Source organism: Colius striatus, chromosome Z (assembly GCF_028858725.1).
Source record: "Colius striatus isolate bColStr4 chromosome Z, bColStr4.1.hap1, whole genome shotgun sequence".
In the NCBI taxonomy this organism is placed as follows: Eukaryota; Metazoa; Chordata; class Aves; order Coliiformes; family Coliidae; genus Colius; species Colius striatus.
This window is the reverse complement of record NC_084790.1, coordinates 77,794,624-77,809,482: the sequence shown is the minus strand read 5'-3', so window position 1 is coordinate 77,809,482 and position 14,859 is coordinate 77,794,624. Positions and strand designations below refer to the sequence as shown.

Below are 14,859 nucleotides of genomic sequence, written 5' to 3'. Positions count from 1 at the left end.
ATTTTAGGAGACAGGAAAGCTTCTAGGCATCAGGCTGTTATTCATGTTACTTTGGGGAAGGAAACCAGGCCCTGCGTGCAGGGCAGAGTAACCTTTCAGCTTCATATGGAGAAAAAACACTTCCTTTAACTTCATTTCACTCTCTCTGGGTCGCATTTCACCCACCTGCCCAGGAGCCAGCAAGTAGGGTTACTTACCAACATGCTGCTCCACTCAGCTTTCAGCAGCTGACCTCTTGCCCTCTCCTCAGGAGTCCTCTCCAGGAGAAAGGGAACATGCAGGAACATCCCCTCTGGGGAACCCAGGAGCCCCAGCGTGCTGGCAGCCCCAGCGCAGCCTGAACTCCCTGCCATCACATCCAGGACAAGGGGTCCCACCAGCCCTCAAGAAGGCACAAGACACCCCATGGCTCTGCCACCAGAAACCAGAAGCCACGAGGACACTCACTCTCATCCTTACCTGCTTCTCTGTACTTTCTCTGCAGCATGCAAGGTAGGGGAAGTCACAACCCCACAACATCAACCACCTCCATATTCTTTGGCCAGCAACTCTCAACAGAACTTGGGACATAGTTTGGATAGCACATAGCCCCACGTTCCCTGTTGTGCACCTTCCCAGCACCTCCTGCCCTAGCAATATCCCATCCCAGGCAAGGAAAAAAAGCACTAAATCCCCATTGGGCCAGCTCAGGCTCCTCATCCTCACCTGGGCGGTGTGAAGGGGGCTGGGTGGAGGAAGAGAAATGCAACAAGGAGATCCACACACTCCTCAGAGATGTCGTCACTAAGGAGCTGGGCACTGACCCAGCGCTTGGCCAGACGGCAAGTGCTGCCAAAGACAGGGTGCTGCTGCTGGAGCCTGTGAGGAGGGAGACAAGCCACGGATCAGCCCACACATCCCAGGACCCAAAATGGCCTTTTGGCACTCAGCAAGAGAAGGGAGAGGAAAAAATGTGCCAGGAACATGAGTACAGGAAGACAGAGTACTCTGCAAGTGCTGAGATTTTTGGGGGTAACAAAGAGGAAACACTACCACATGCTGCTCTCTAACCATGTAACTTTGGTACTTTTCTCCCCATATCAGTAACCTAAAACACGACAACATGGACAAATGGTGCTACCCCCACCTACATTCAGCCCTCCATCCTGCCGCAGAGCCTCTCACAAGGTGAGCTGAAAGGGCACTTCCCACACTGAGTTTCTCTTCTCACCATCACCCACCAAGACCCAAAGACACCTCCATGCTGGCTTCCAGCCACAGCCCATGTCCTGGATGCCCAGGCACATCCCACCTCACCTACCCATGCAATGAGCTGGTTAGATAGGGCAGATGCAACGTCTCCAGCTCCAGCTGCCGAGATTCTTCTGTGTCCTGGTACTTCAGCATCCCTTCTGGCGTGATCACTTCCTTCAAGATCAGGGGCTCCCGGTGATAGGCTACTTGGAGACGGAAAACGTAGCCATCCTGAGATAGAAACAGAAGGTGAAGCCAGGTTCAGGGGTAGCACAAGCAGGTTGGTGTACGCCGCACCTCAGGGACAGAACAGTGGCATCCTAGAATCAGTAGAATCTCACCATTCTCTTTCCTAGGCCCACCATATCCAAATCCTGGTTTTGTCCAGTGGGACAACTGCCACAGGCCCCTCCAACTGCCTCCTGGGTAATGTCAGGTCTATAGAAGGTCCTGGTCAATACCTACCTTGTACACATCGGTGTGGGTGACTGCAGGCCTGCAAACCAGCTGGTACTGCTGCTGGAGGAGCTCAGCCAGCTGGAGGTGGAAAGCTGCCTTGATGCGCCTGATGGCTTCTTTGTCCTGTGGCCACTGGCCACTGCCTTCCATGTGGCAGATAACTGCAGGCAAAGGGAGAGCGGGAGGGCAGTGAGTGTTGGGTGGGGGTGGCTAGGACTAGAGGTTATAGGAGGAGGAGCTGCGGCTCTGCTCCTGCCTGTGGCACACCAACGCAGCAGTAACAGAGCCAGTATTGCTGCCTGTCTCCACTGCACGTCACAGACACCTCCCACTTGCATTTCTCCCCACTTACTCTTCATAGGGGCTATATAGGCCGGGCAGGGTTTCTCCTCCGAGGGAAGGAGCAAGTGCTTGGTCTTAATTCGGGTATGGAAGGAATAAATCGGCTTCATGGCAATGGGAGGAAAGACCTGGGAGAGAAAACAACCACCTGAGGCTGAGAATAGGGAACAGGAACCTCAGGGGAACCATGCACTCCCTCATCCCAAATCTCCCACTCCAGCAAAGCCCTCTAGAATGAGAGGGCTTATAGACCTTGTGCATAGCCAGACCAAAGAACAAGACCACTTCTCCCTAAGGGCTCTCAGAAGCCACAAAAGCAGACAGTGGCTGATTCTCTCCATCCTCCCTCACCCCAGGCCATCCCCCCAGCTCCTTGTAGCACCCCCTGCACAGGCCATGCCCAGGGACACTCACGTCTGTGTACCGCAGGGCTGGATGGACGCCCTGCACCGCCGTCACCGTCAGCGGCAGCTCCTTCAGGCTCCACAGCTTGCGGCTCAGGTCGTCGTAGGAGCAGACGACGCTCACCATGGCCTCCTCGCCTGTCCCTGATGCCTGCAGACACACAGGGAGCCTCTCTGTTCACCTCTCCAACACCTGCATGGGTATCCAACCTCATCTGCCCTCTCAGGCCAAGCTCCAAGGAGCCAGCACTGTCACCCCAGGGAGCAGCTTCTGGCAGAAGCACTCAGCAAAACAGGCAAAGTTTTGCAGAGAGAGAAAGAGAGGGAAGACAAAAGCAAGACACTGTGCCTCCCCAGCAGCCACAGACAACCTAGAGGCTGTGCTTCAGGTGGCAAGTGAACTTATTTCCTGTGCAGGACACTAAGGCAGCACCAAGAGTCAGCACTCTCCCAGGGAAGGGATGAGCCAAAAGTGTTTTGGAAGTGAAGAGATCACACTGGCAAGGTGAGAGCTCTACTGCTGCCTCCTCATCAGTTACTGCAATGCCAAACAGCAGTGAACAGAAAACCGCACAACATCCTTAGCCAAAGCAAAGCTGTGAAGTATGGCAAAAGCCAAGTCAGAAAACACACAGAGCATGGTCTGAGAAGTGCAGCTGAGAAGCACCAAAAGAACAATTGCTGTTCCCCTTGCTGCTTCCACCTCCCCAATGCACAGCAGAGGAGTGTCAACAATGAGAAGACATCACTGACGCCAAAACACTCAGCTGTAGCGGAATTCAGTCGAACAAATCCAGCCAGCCTGGGCTTCGCGGCAGAGCAGCAGCACCCTCTGCAGGGAACAACCATGAACAGCAATCCCTCGGCCCAGCTGACTGCAACTGCCACGTCCATCTTCCATCCCTGCCCGAGTCCCTTGACCACCATCCCCCACGACCCTCGACTCCCCGGGCCACCTGCAGGCAAGGAGCTGGAGGAACAGCGACAGACACCCCTAACCCACTACTCCACACCCAAAAGCAAGTTTCTCCTTTGTTCCTCAAGGAAACAACCAGACTTCTAAATGCCCCTCAGGCTCCAGGAAAGTGAATCCCCTCTCAAGTGGAGTTTATCAGCCCTGCTTGCCCTTTGCTAGCTTGCAGGAACATGGCCCACACAGATATTGCTGCCTCACCACACAACAGGCTGCACAAACTTGCAGCTCATCCCAAATCTGACATGCAGCACTACTCAATCTGCACCTGGCCCTGGCACGGAAGATTATTCCAATCAGCTTTGCTTCCATTTGCTCTTAAAAAGATGAAAGAAAATTTCCCCCTCCATCTAACAACCAGAAAAAACGACAGTTTAACCAAAAAGACAGCAAAGTCATGCCAAAGTGCTCATGACCTAGCTCTAGGCTTTTATTTCACAAGCTGGAGAGCAGCAGTAGGAAGAATATTGCCCAGCCTCCAAGATGCTTATTTTCTGTCTCAATGGGATGTTGTTCTGTTTCAGCTTTACATTCAACTGGAGCACTAAGCTGGGCTTGGAGGGCATGGAGTACCTTTGCACTATGACTGAAAGATATATTTCTCTTGGGCTTCTCAGCTGGACCCCTGTTCTGGTTTTGTCTGAGAGTTAATTTTGTCACCAGTAGCTGCTAGAGAGTTGTCTTTTGGATTTAGTGAGAGAATGATGTTGATAACAGCACTGATGGTTTACTTGTTGCTAAGTATCATTTATCCTAAATGAAAGACTTTTCTGTTTCCTGTTCTCTGCACAAGGAGCTGGGAGGGAGCATGGCCAGCACAGTTGACCCCAGATAGACAAAAGGCTATTCCATACCATAGCAAGTCACACCCAGTACAGAAACCCAGGGGAGTTGGTGGGGAGGGCTGGGTCACTGCTTGGGTATCAGTCAGTGAGTGGTGAGCAACTGCACTGGGCATCACTTGCCTCATCTTGAGTTTTAGGTCTCTTTTTCTTGTATTCCTTTTCGTAACTATTTTTACATTTTTATTGTTATTAATTTATTTTATTTATTACATTGTTCTTAACTGACAAATTTGGGGTTTTTTTTCCAATTCTCCTCCACATCCCACTACAAGTGGAGGGGAGCAATGAGGGGCTCTGTGGTGCTGGGGTTAAAGCATGACCAGGAGAAAGGCACAGAAGTGCCCATCTTGTATCCTCAAGGACATGGCACCCAAAATATGCAGCCCATGGGACAGTGATAGATCCTCAGACAATGTGGACATAGCAAACACAAGTAGAGAGAGGAGGCTGGGGATGCTTGCAGGTGAAAAATAATGTCTGAGCTTGCCAGAGCAAGAAGACTTAGAATCATAGAATCATTTTGGTTAGAATAGACCCTCGAGATCATCAAGTCCAACCACTAATCCAACACTGCGAAGCTCACCACTAAATCATGTCCCTCAGCACCTCAGCTACATGGCTTCTCAACACCTCCAGGGATGGTGATTCCACCACCTCCCTGGGTAGCCTGTGCCAGTGCTTAAGAACCCTCTCACTGAAAAAGTTCTTCCAATCTCCAACCTAAACCTCCCCTGGTGCAATATGAGCCCATTTCCTCTTATCCTGTCACTTGTTACATGGGAGATGAGATGAACCTTCATCTCACTACAACCTCCTGTCAGGCAGTTGTAAAGAGTGGTCATGTCTCCCCTCAGCCTCCTCTTCTCCAGACTAAACATCCCCACTTCTCTCAACCTCTCCTTATCAGACTTGTGCTCCAGACACTTCACCAGCTTCATTGATCATCTCTGGATTCAGTCCAGAACCTCAGTGTCCCTCTGGGAGTGAGGAGCCCAACACTGAACACGGCACTCGAGGTGCAGCCTCACCAGTGCTGAGTACAGGGGGACAATCCCTGCCCTGGGCCTGCTGGCCACACTATTTCTAATACAAGCCAGGATGTCATTGGCCTTCTTGGCCACCTGGGCACACTGAAATTCAGTTTCTGAGCTGGCACAAAAGACCTGGAAGATCCAAGGAGACCACTGCGCTGCCCAAGGAAGCACCCACAGGCAGGTGTTCTCCTTACCCTCACTACCTCCTCTTGGAACCACCCAGCTGCCTCAGGGCCACAAAGATAAAATGACCTCCCTACAGTCCTCTCCACAGTGTCATTCCTCAAGAAACCCACAGCCCCACTCAGAAGCAATCATACCTCTTGCCCAGCCCTGATCACAGACTCCAGCAGAGCTCCAGTGTAGCAGATGGAGGATTCAGGAATGTCTGCATGGCTACATGGAAGAAGACAACAGAGCATTAGAGGCAGGACACATCAACCCATCCATCCTGACACTGCCTGCTGTGCCCACAGACAGGGGTCAGTCTGAGGAGGAGGAATCCCTCCACATACGAGAGTCACAGCCATCAAACTCTATATGTATCCGTCCTATACTCAAGTTATTCACCCAAAGTAGTCCAGCTACTCATGCAGCTTCACAGGATCCAAAGCCAAAGTTTGGCCAACGTTCAGCCTTTCCTCATAGGACTCCTCAACAAAGAGGCCCAGGCAACTCCTCCATTCTGTGCAAGAGGGTCTTGGTTTTGGCACTAGGTATGAACCGATAAAGGGAGGCTTTCAAATGCTGTAGGGAGACCCAACCTTGTAAACCCACTATAGGGAGGGTCTCAGAGGATTTCCTGAAACATCCTGCGAGGTCCAGACACCTTCTTTTCCAGCTCTACAAATGAGTGGCCCAACATCCAATGCTGTCTCCCTGGCCTTCGCCTTACCATCAGCAGAAGCTACAGGACCTTGCCCTCCCCATCTTCTCTTGGGAAGCAGCTCACAGCATCAAATGAAACAACTTGCAGATTTCACAGATTCAAAACGACCCTGAACATCCCCCAGAGTACAAAGCTGACCACGGGGTTACCAGGGAGGTGGCACATAGCTGCAGGGAGCCCAGCCTCAGCTGCTGTATATGTGACTTACAGCTTCAGCAGGTGCCTGACAATCTGCTCTGGAATGAGGCGTTTCTGGCAGGCTGTGTTGGCCTCCCACACCACCGCCTCACAGATGCTGCCGTCTTGGAAGCGCCGCAGCTCTGATTTCTCCCCCCAGAAGGTCCGGAAGTCCAGGGCCTGTGGGGAGAACATTGGCCAAGTCACAACAGGGACACAAGTCAGCACCCACTCCCATGGCACCAGCTCTGCTCTACCCTACTTAGCACAAGAAGGGCTCCCCTCACCTCGGGATGATCAGCCTGAGGTCCTTTCTCCAGCATGCTGGCAGCAAACTCTGGGACAAACAGGAGCCCAAATGTCAGCGGCCCAATATCCTTGTGTTTTGGGGGCTCAGAGTCAATTGACCACTGTAGGAACATGAAGAATGTGAAGCACAAAGCTGTTAGATGAACATCCTGCTACGTGCTTTCCAGTGCCTGGATGAGCAGGGAAAGCCTCATTTAGCAGGTCTCTCTGATGAAAAAAAACAAGGAATAGTCTTCACCCTGCCCCATTACTGGGCCAGTACTACTTCTGGGACCAAGCTTCCCAGCTCCACCCCACACCACAGTGCAGGGCCTCAGGCCCTGTATTCACCACACAGGGAATAGGCCTGTATCCTCCCTCAGTGAACAAAGATCCCCTCCTCATGCCCAGCAGTGCCACAAGATAAACCACAAAAGGTGCAGTATCTTTGCCAAGCTGCATTACCTCAGGGATCTGGGGCAAAGCATGAGCCACGAGCAGGACTCTCCCAGCCAGCCCACGGGCCAGCACTGAGACAATGAAGGGAAGGGCTGCAGCCACGTAGTTTCCACCTCGGTCCATCAGCTCATTCAGCAGCTGCATCTTCTTGCAGGCACCCTGCAGCTTGGAGACATGCTTCAGGCTACAAAAGGAGAGAAGCTGGTCAGCCATCTCTGTCACCAAATCCTTTGAGAAAGCTTTGCTAGAGGATGGTTAAAGTGGGGACATAAGGGTCCTGGCCCAGGATGGAGGCTACACGAAGAAACACTGCACTTTGGCAGCTCAGGATGCTCAACAGTATTCAGGCAGTGGGGGTTGGATGAGTGGATGGTGAGGTGGATCAAGACAGAGACATGAATGACAGAGCCCAGAGGCTGGTGATCAACGGCACAGAATTGAGTTGGAGGCCTGTGGCCAGTGGAGTTCCATGGGGATTGGTTCTGGGGCCAGTCTTGTTCAACATCTTCATCAACGACCTGGATGAGGGGACAGAGTGTACCCTCAGCAAGTTCCCTGATGACACCAAACTGGGAGGACTGGTTGATTCCCCAGAAGGCTGTGCTGCCATTCAGCGGGATCTTGACCAGCTTGAGAGTTGGGCAGAGAGGAACCTCATGAGGTTCAACAAGGACAAGTGCAGAGTCCTGCATCTGGGAAGGAACAACCCCAAGCACCAGGACAGGCTGGAGACTGACCTGCCAGAGAGCAGCTCTGCAGAGAGAGAACTGGGAGTGCTGGTTGATAATAAACTGACCATGAGCCAGCAATGTGCCCTTGTGGCCAAGAAGGCCAATGGCATCCTGGGATGCATCAAGAAGAGTGTTGGCAGCAGGTCAAGTGAGGTTCTTCTTGCCCTCTGCCCTGGTGAGGCCTCATCTGGAGTCCTGTGTCCAGTTCTGGGCTCCTTAGCTCAAGAGGGATAGAGAGCTCCTGGAGAGAAGCCAGTGCAGGGCCACCAAGATGACCAGGGGACTGGAATATCTTTCCTAGGAGGAAATGCTGTGGGAACTGGGGCTGTACAGCCTGTAGGAAACTGAGGGGGACCTCATTAACACTTGTATCTGAAAGGTGTATGTCAAGGGGATGGGGCAACGTTTCTTCTGTAGTGTACAGCTGATAAGACTAGGAGTATGGGACAAAAGCTGGAACACAAAAAGTTCTACTTAAAGTTAAGGGAAAACTCCTTTGCTGTTGAGTTCAGGGAGCCCTGGCACAGGGAGCCCAGGGAGGGTCTGGAGTCTCCTTCTCTGGGGGTTCTCAAAACCCGTCTGGACGTGTTCCTGTGTGACCTGATCTAGGTGGACCTGCTTTGGCAGGGGGGTGGACTAAGTGGTCTTTAGAAGTCCCTCCCAACCACTACCATTCTGTGATTCTGTAACAGGATATGCTGATCCTTTGAACGGCAATCATTTTCAAAGTCCAAAGCACTGCCTTCCTCATATCTAGACAATAAAAGTGGAAAGGCAGATTGCAAGAGGCACCAGTATCTATATCAGAGCTCACAGGGCCACCTCCCACCAGGCACATCTGAATCCATCACAGTTCAAAGCCAGAAGTAGCCTGCTCTTCTGTCAACAGGGTCTTCAGCATTACCCCAACAGTACAGTGACACTCACTGGAAGACATGGTCAAAGGCCCTAAGCATGGGCTTTGGCGTCATGAGCAGCACTTGGAAGCCATCAACCATCCCATCATCTAAAACTTCCATGGAACACTTGGCTTCAAACTGGACCTGAGCAAGGAGATAAGACAGAGCAAGAGCATTAATAGGACAGGAAAAGGAAAGCAAATCCCTCCAGCAGCGCTCATCAATGCTCCCTCATTAATTACCCCACCTCCATGGTCATCAGCAGTACCCTCAACACAGGTCCCCTGATCCCAGTCAGCCTCTGCCCTTATTATGAAGCCAAGTCACCAACAGCCGGTTCTGCTTGTCAGTCAGTCCCTCCTTCATACTCCTGCCATCAAGTGGATTTTCCTGCTTCAGTTACTTCTGTTGAACAGCTGCCTGGCTTCATTCAAAGGTGCTCACAAAGAGGAAAACCACTTTCCTCCGTCATTCGAGCAAGACAGGTAATGCAGTAGTATCTCCAAGTCTTGAGATTTGCTTCTAAGCTTCAGAGCTGTTAGAAACTTAAGAAGCAGAACTGAACTCCCCATATTCTTCCAAGCCATCTAACCACTCTTTGCCTACCTCAGCTCACTCCTAAGACAGCATCTTGGGATGCCATCACAACCTGTTTGGTACCTGGTGGTATTTGCTGGCAGTCATATCAGCGCAGAGATTCACCAGCCCAGAGGGATCCACAAAGACCACTTCAAACGCCTGATGGAAGTCATCCAGGACAGGCTGGAAGAGCAAACAAGGTCCTTAAGTGTCACAGAGCAGCACAGACATCAGGGCACAACCGCTTTGCCACCCAGCATCCCTGAAACAAGCATGTCCCTGCCTGAGCAGTGCTGGCAGCACACCCACAAGACTTCCCCAGAAGGCTGCTTACCAGGGAGGCATCCACATCCTTCACTAGGCTGATCCCCGTCACACTCAGGTCAGTGGTGGCTGTGGGCACAGGGAACAAGTCACACATCTTCCCCACTGTTGGCAGCAGTAGAGTTAAAAGCCAATACTACCAGGGTTTGCCAACACTACTAGCGCTACAAAGCAATGCTTGTCTCCACCTTGTGATGGGATCTACCCACTCCTTTGCAAGCTATTCCATCCAGCCCTGCTCTGCTGCCTCATCCCTTCCTGTCCATCCCACCCACAGGGTCTCAGCATCAGAGAGAAAAGACTCAATTTCCCCTTACCCCACTGTGTTCAGCCTTTGTGCAGAGACTGCTGTCACCAGATTCTGTCTTCCCAGAGGAGCCCCTTGAAACTCACCTAGGAACTGCAGGGTGCTCCTCAGTACCTGGTACCCACTCATCAACTTGACAATCTTGCGTTTCATCACCAGGTAGGCAACCAGCATGGAGACCAAGAAGCCATTGAAGCACCCCAAGCCCTATGAAAACATGGCTCTGAGTCAACAAGAGCATAATGAGGCACTACAAGGCCCAGAGCCCACACCACAACTGCTTTTGGCCTCTGTCACAATCAACAGGGCAGTCCTCAGGCCCACCACGAAGACATCGAGGCAAAACCCCGTACAACCAGCAGAGTTCCGGTTCCCTTGTAGGAAGGCAACATTTCAAAGTTCTTTGGGAAATGGGATAAATTAAAAAAAAAAACCAACCCATCAAATTCCTCTGTATCATTCCAGTGACTCCAAAGAGGCACAACTGTCTGACAGGCACAGATCCATTACGACCCACAGGGTAGGATGGAGTTCAAACAAGTCACAAGCCCACCACCTCACTCACCAGGACCAAACCACCCTCTTTCCATGCCTGGGAAAGGAGAGCAAGCAAAAGGCAGTTTAGCCAGGAGAGCAGAGCCCACCCTGACCCCTGTCGCAGGACACACCTTGCTGAGTTGCCGCTGGTTTAACCACACTTTGAGAAGGGCCAGGCCATCCTTCATGCCTGGGAAATCAGTGGCTGCACTAGACAAGAAGTGCAGGTGGGACTGCAGCACCGTGTCACAGAGGATGGAGTTGTTGTAGTGAGGGGTTGGGGGCTCAGAAGCTCCTGTGTGGGGAAACGACAGCACACTGGACCAAACCACAAATATCCTACCCATAGAAAACGGCTGCAGCAAACACACTTCCAGGCACATTCCCCCAGCCTCAGGCCCTACCTTCTGTGGGGGTGCTTTGCTCCATGAACCAGGCTGTCCGGACATTGTTCTTGTTGGGATAGAAACGGCTGGGTTTGAAGAGACCCGGGGCAGGACAGGCATGGAGTCGGACAGTGACTGTCTTCTCATCCTTACCTGTAAGCACCGGGGGATAAAAGTGCAGAAGGAAGAGATGTCAGAGTTTAACTTTGGAAAACAGGGAGTATCCTCAACTTGGGGAAAGGAAAAAGCTCCTTCCCAGCAAAGCTCAGCTGCAGTGGAAGTCATCTCAGAGCAGAGAGTGACCAGATCCCAGAGCCAAGAATAGCCCTGAGGTCACACTTCTCAAGTCCAAGTCTCATCTTCATCCCCACTGGCCAGTCTGGTGTCCCAGAGGACAACTGTGAGCATTAAAGCTCCAAAACTTATCACCAGTTGTGACCAGTGTCCCAGACTGATCCCTCTCCAAAGGGCCTGTAACATAGCATGAGACCATGACTCTCCCTCTAACATCAGTACTCGCTCACATCCCCAAGCAGAGCAAGGCTAGAGTGCTACCTTGAGGCCTCAAGAGCAAGATGGGCTTGAGATGGTTGCTGTTCATGTAGGCAAACTTCACACTGCCAAAGAGTTTCTCCTTGGAGAAGTGGTGGGAGATGTGGGCCAGGTACAGAGCTCTTTTCCGATGGTAGCGCTGATTTAGGTTGTCTTTGTCCTGGAAGATCTCCTGCAAAGAGAGGGAAAGGGTAATCCCACCACATCTGCCTGCAGAGCTCAGTTCAGTCCAAGACACTACACCATCTACCACCCTCCCTGGCACCACAGACAGCCCTCTCAGCCATGTGGCTACAGCCCCAAGGAGCTTCAAGTCAGTCAGGAGCACCACTGGCTCACCTGGCTCTAGGGTCACCAGAGAAAGAGGAGAGTCATGCAGTTGAACAGAGCGTTCATTTCAAACTCCATCAGAGCAAGTCTGGGCAGCATAGGGAGGGGGTTCTAGAGGGTTAACAGCCTGCAAACATCACCCTCCCTGTGGCACAGACTTGAGAGCTGGGCTGGAGGTGTAATGGGGCACAATGTCAGACAGCATTTATCTCCCCAGTAATGTGGAAGACATTCAGGCAAGGCAGAGAGAAGGAAGATCCTCATGACCAATTAAAATCAAAGCAGCTGCAAGCTCTGACAGAGCAAGAGACATGTCCATCCTACTCAGCTCTTCCTGAGCTCAGCCAGGCCCCAGGACACTCAGGGGCAGGCACAGCCACACTCACCCGCGGCATCGTCACCGCCACGTCCACGTTGATCTCAGGCTTAATGCAGGTGCCCAGCAGGTAACTGCCCACCACCGTCACCTCGGACGGGGGCACAAAATGGAACCTCCCCTTCACGCTGAACGGCACCTGCAGGAACGGGACCTTCACACCCTTGGGGAGCCAGGCTTGGTCAGTGAGCTGGGAACAAACAGGACACACAATAAGTATCACTGGCAGTCGATCTGCAGGGACCAGAATCCCTTTCCACACATAGCTGCAGATGCCTGCAACCAGAGCTTAAAGATGGAGCATCTCCCTCTCCCCTCTAAGATAAAGCAAAGGAGTATTTTTCAGTCCTTAAAGGAAATAGCCCAGGAAGACCTCTGCTTGCTCAGCAACAGCAGAGCCTGGTCCATGCAACAGGGTCTTGCCACCTCCTCCTTCCCTCTGGAACGTACTTCAGTTTCTGGGGTCTCTGGGAGGGTGCTCAGCAGTCTGTTAATTTCATGAAGGAAGGCATCAATCCTCTTCTTTTTTGTGTCTTTCAACGTCACCTCCTTCAAAAGCTCTTCAATCTGTAGGAGAAAAGGGGACCATCAAAGGCAGCTGCAACACTGGAATTGCTCCTGCCCTTCATTTTGTCCTCCAGCACCCACGACAGGCCTGGTAAGCTGGGGAACACACTTGTACCTCTCCACAAACCCTTCTTGGAGTTGAGACTCCAGTCAGCTCATAGTCAGAAAGATAATGCAGCTCCTGTCATCTCCTGTGAAGTGCAGGATGGCCATCAACTCCATTTCAGTAGCTTCCATGTGAAGGACAGCCACAATAAAACTGGTGTGATTCACATAGGCATAGCTCTGAGACAGGCTTTTTGTATGACAGAGTATCAGCTGTAGGAAACAACAGTGCAGGTTCACACCATGAACCAGGCCCTAGAGATCCTGCCACCAACAGCAGCAGGTAGACAGGAGATCAAAGCCACTCCTCATAAATATCACCAACATTACAAACACATGGTCAGCATGTCGAAGGAAAGGATTCTTTCCCTCTACTCCATTGTGGTGAGACCCTCCAGCAGAGCTGGAGAGGGTAATTTTACAAGGGCATGTAGAGACAGAAGACAGAGTAATGGCTTTAAACTGAAAGAGGGGAGACAGACTGGATACTAGGAAGTTCTTCCCTGTGAGGGTGGTGAGGCACTGGCACAGGTTGCCCAGAGAGGCTGTGGCTGCCTTAGTAGCTCTACAGAGAGGGACCTGGGAGTTCTGGTGGGCAGCAAACTACACATGAGCCAGCAATCTGCCCTTGTGGCCAAGAAGGCCAATGGCATTCTTAGGTGTACTACTCCCCAACTCCACTCTGCCCTGGTGAGGCCACATCTGGAGTCCTGTGTCCAGTTCTGGGCTCCCCAGCGTAAAAGACACAGGGAACTGCTGGAGAGCGTCCAGTGGAGGGCTACCAAGACACTGAGGGGACTGGAACATCTCTCTGATAAGGAAAGGCTGACAGATCTCAAGTTGTTCAGCCTGGAGAACAGAAGACTGAGGAGGGACCTTATCAACACTTACAAGTAACTAAAGGGTGGAGGATGTCAGGAGGATGGGGCAACACTTTCTTCTGTAGTGCCCAGTAACAGGATGTGGGATAATGGGCACAGGCTGGAACACAAAAAGTTCTACTTAAAGGAAAAACTTTTTTGTTGTTCAGATGAAGGAGTCCTGGCACAGGCTGCCCAGGGAGGGTGGGGTGTCTCCTGCTCCAGAGATTTACAAATCCGCCTGGACAGACTGCTGTTCCTCTTGATTGAGGGGGACCTGCTTTAGCACGGGATTGGGTTTGATGAGCTCTGGAGGTCACCTTCAACCCCCTCCACCCTGTGATTCTGTCCCTGGCAGTGTTCAAGACTAGGCTGGCTGAGGCTTCCTGACTTAGCAGGTGTCCCAGCCCGTTTCCAAACCAGGAGGTTTGGAAAGAGACGATCATTAAAGTTCCTTCCCACACGAACCGTTTCCCGCACTCCCCGCCGCAGCGCAGCCCCATGAGCGCGGCCCCTCGGGCTGACCTGCAAGCGGAGCAGGCTGGAGTGGAACAGATCTTCCGTTTCCTTCAGCTGGCTCAGCTCCTCGCTGGTCGGTGGCTTGTAGAGCTCGGCCCGGCTCAGCTTCGCCGGCTGCAACGTTCCGGTTGCGGCCCCGGCCGCCCTTTTCCCGGCCCGTGTCGCGGCCCCGGCGGGGGGCTCCCGGCCCTGCGCCTCCGCCGCCTCCGGAGAGCCCTGCCCGGAGGAGAACATAGCCCGGCTGGTCTTGCGGGCCGCGCCGCGCGGGCGCTCGGAGCCCCGCTGCCCGCGCTGCCCCCCACGGTGCCCCCGCTGCCCGTGCTGCCCGCGCTGCCCCCCATGGTGCCCCCACTGCCCCCGCTGCCCCCCACGCTGCCCCCGCTGCCCCCCATGCTGCCCGCCACGGTGCCCCCGCCGCCGCCTCACCGCCATAGCCGCCGCCGCCTCACGCGCGGGCCCCGCCGCCACGTGCAGAGCCACGCCCCCGGCGGCCGCGGGGCGCCGCTTCCCATTGGCCCGCGAGGGCCCGGCGCGAAGCTCCTATTGGCTGCTCCCCTCCGCGCCCCGCCCCCGGAGCCTCAGCGCGTGCCTCGCTTTGCGGCAGGTCGCGCTGCGGGCGGTGCCCTTTGCGGCAGCTGCCGCGGGGTCACTGAGGGGAGCGGGTGTCAGGGCCCGTGGCGGGCC

General features: G+C 53.2%; 1 protein-coding gene across 3 annotated transcripts in view; it reads right to left on the bottom strand.

The window, feature by feature from the left end:
* NOL6 (nucleolar protein 6) overlaps positions 1-14,630 on the bottom strand; it is a 31,309-nt gene extending 16,679 nt beyond the window's left edge. For 2 of the 3 annotated variants that reach the window (XM_062019072.1, XM_062019074.1), the window contains exons 1-20: positions 14,602-14,630; positions 14,182-14,391; positions 12,575-12,691; positions 12,135-12,314; positions 11,422-11,590; positions 10,885-11,019; positions 10,612-10,775; positions 10,030-10,150; positions 9,647-9,741; positions 9,394-9,495; positions 8,762-8,877; positions 7,110-7,287; positions 6,644-6,766; positions 6,388-6,536; positions 5,611-5,686; positions 2,449-2,589; positions 2,045-2,162; positions 1,699-1,853; positions 1,301-1,464; positions 706-858 (exon numbers count right to left, since the gene is read on the bottom strand). In XM_062019072.1, coding sequence (XP_061875056.1) covers positions 706-858; positions 1,301-1,464; positions 1,699-1,853; positions 2,045-2,162; positions 2,449-2,589; positions 5,611-5,686; positions 6,388-6,536; positions 6,644-6,766; positions 7,110-7,287; positions 8,762-8,877; positions 9,394-9,495; positions 9,647-9,741; positions 10,030-10,150; positions 10,612-10,775; positions 10,885-11,019; positions 11,422-11,590; positions 12,135-12,314; positions 12,575-12,691; positions 14,182-14,391; positions 14,602-14,607 — 2,672 coding nt within the window. In that variant the 5' untranslated portion in view covers positions 14,608-14,630. The remainder of the gene's footprint in view (positions 1-705; positions 859-1,300; positions 1,465-1,698; positions 1,854-2,044; positions 2,163-2,448; positions 2,590-5,610; positions 5,687-6,387; positions 6,537-6,643; positions 6,767-7,109; positions 7,288-8,761; positions 8,878-9,393; positions 9,496-9,646; positions 9,742-10,029; positions 10,151-10,611; positions 10,776-10,884; positions 11,020-11,421; positions 11,591-12,134; positions 12,315-12,574; positions 12,692-14,181; positions 14,392-14,601) is intronic. The other variant, XM_062019073.1, reaches the window with a different exon arrangement.
* Positions 14,631-14,859: the final 229 nt, after the last annotated feature.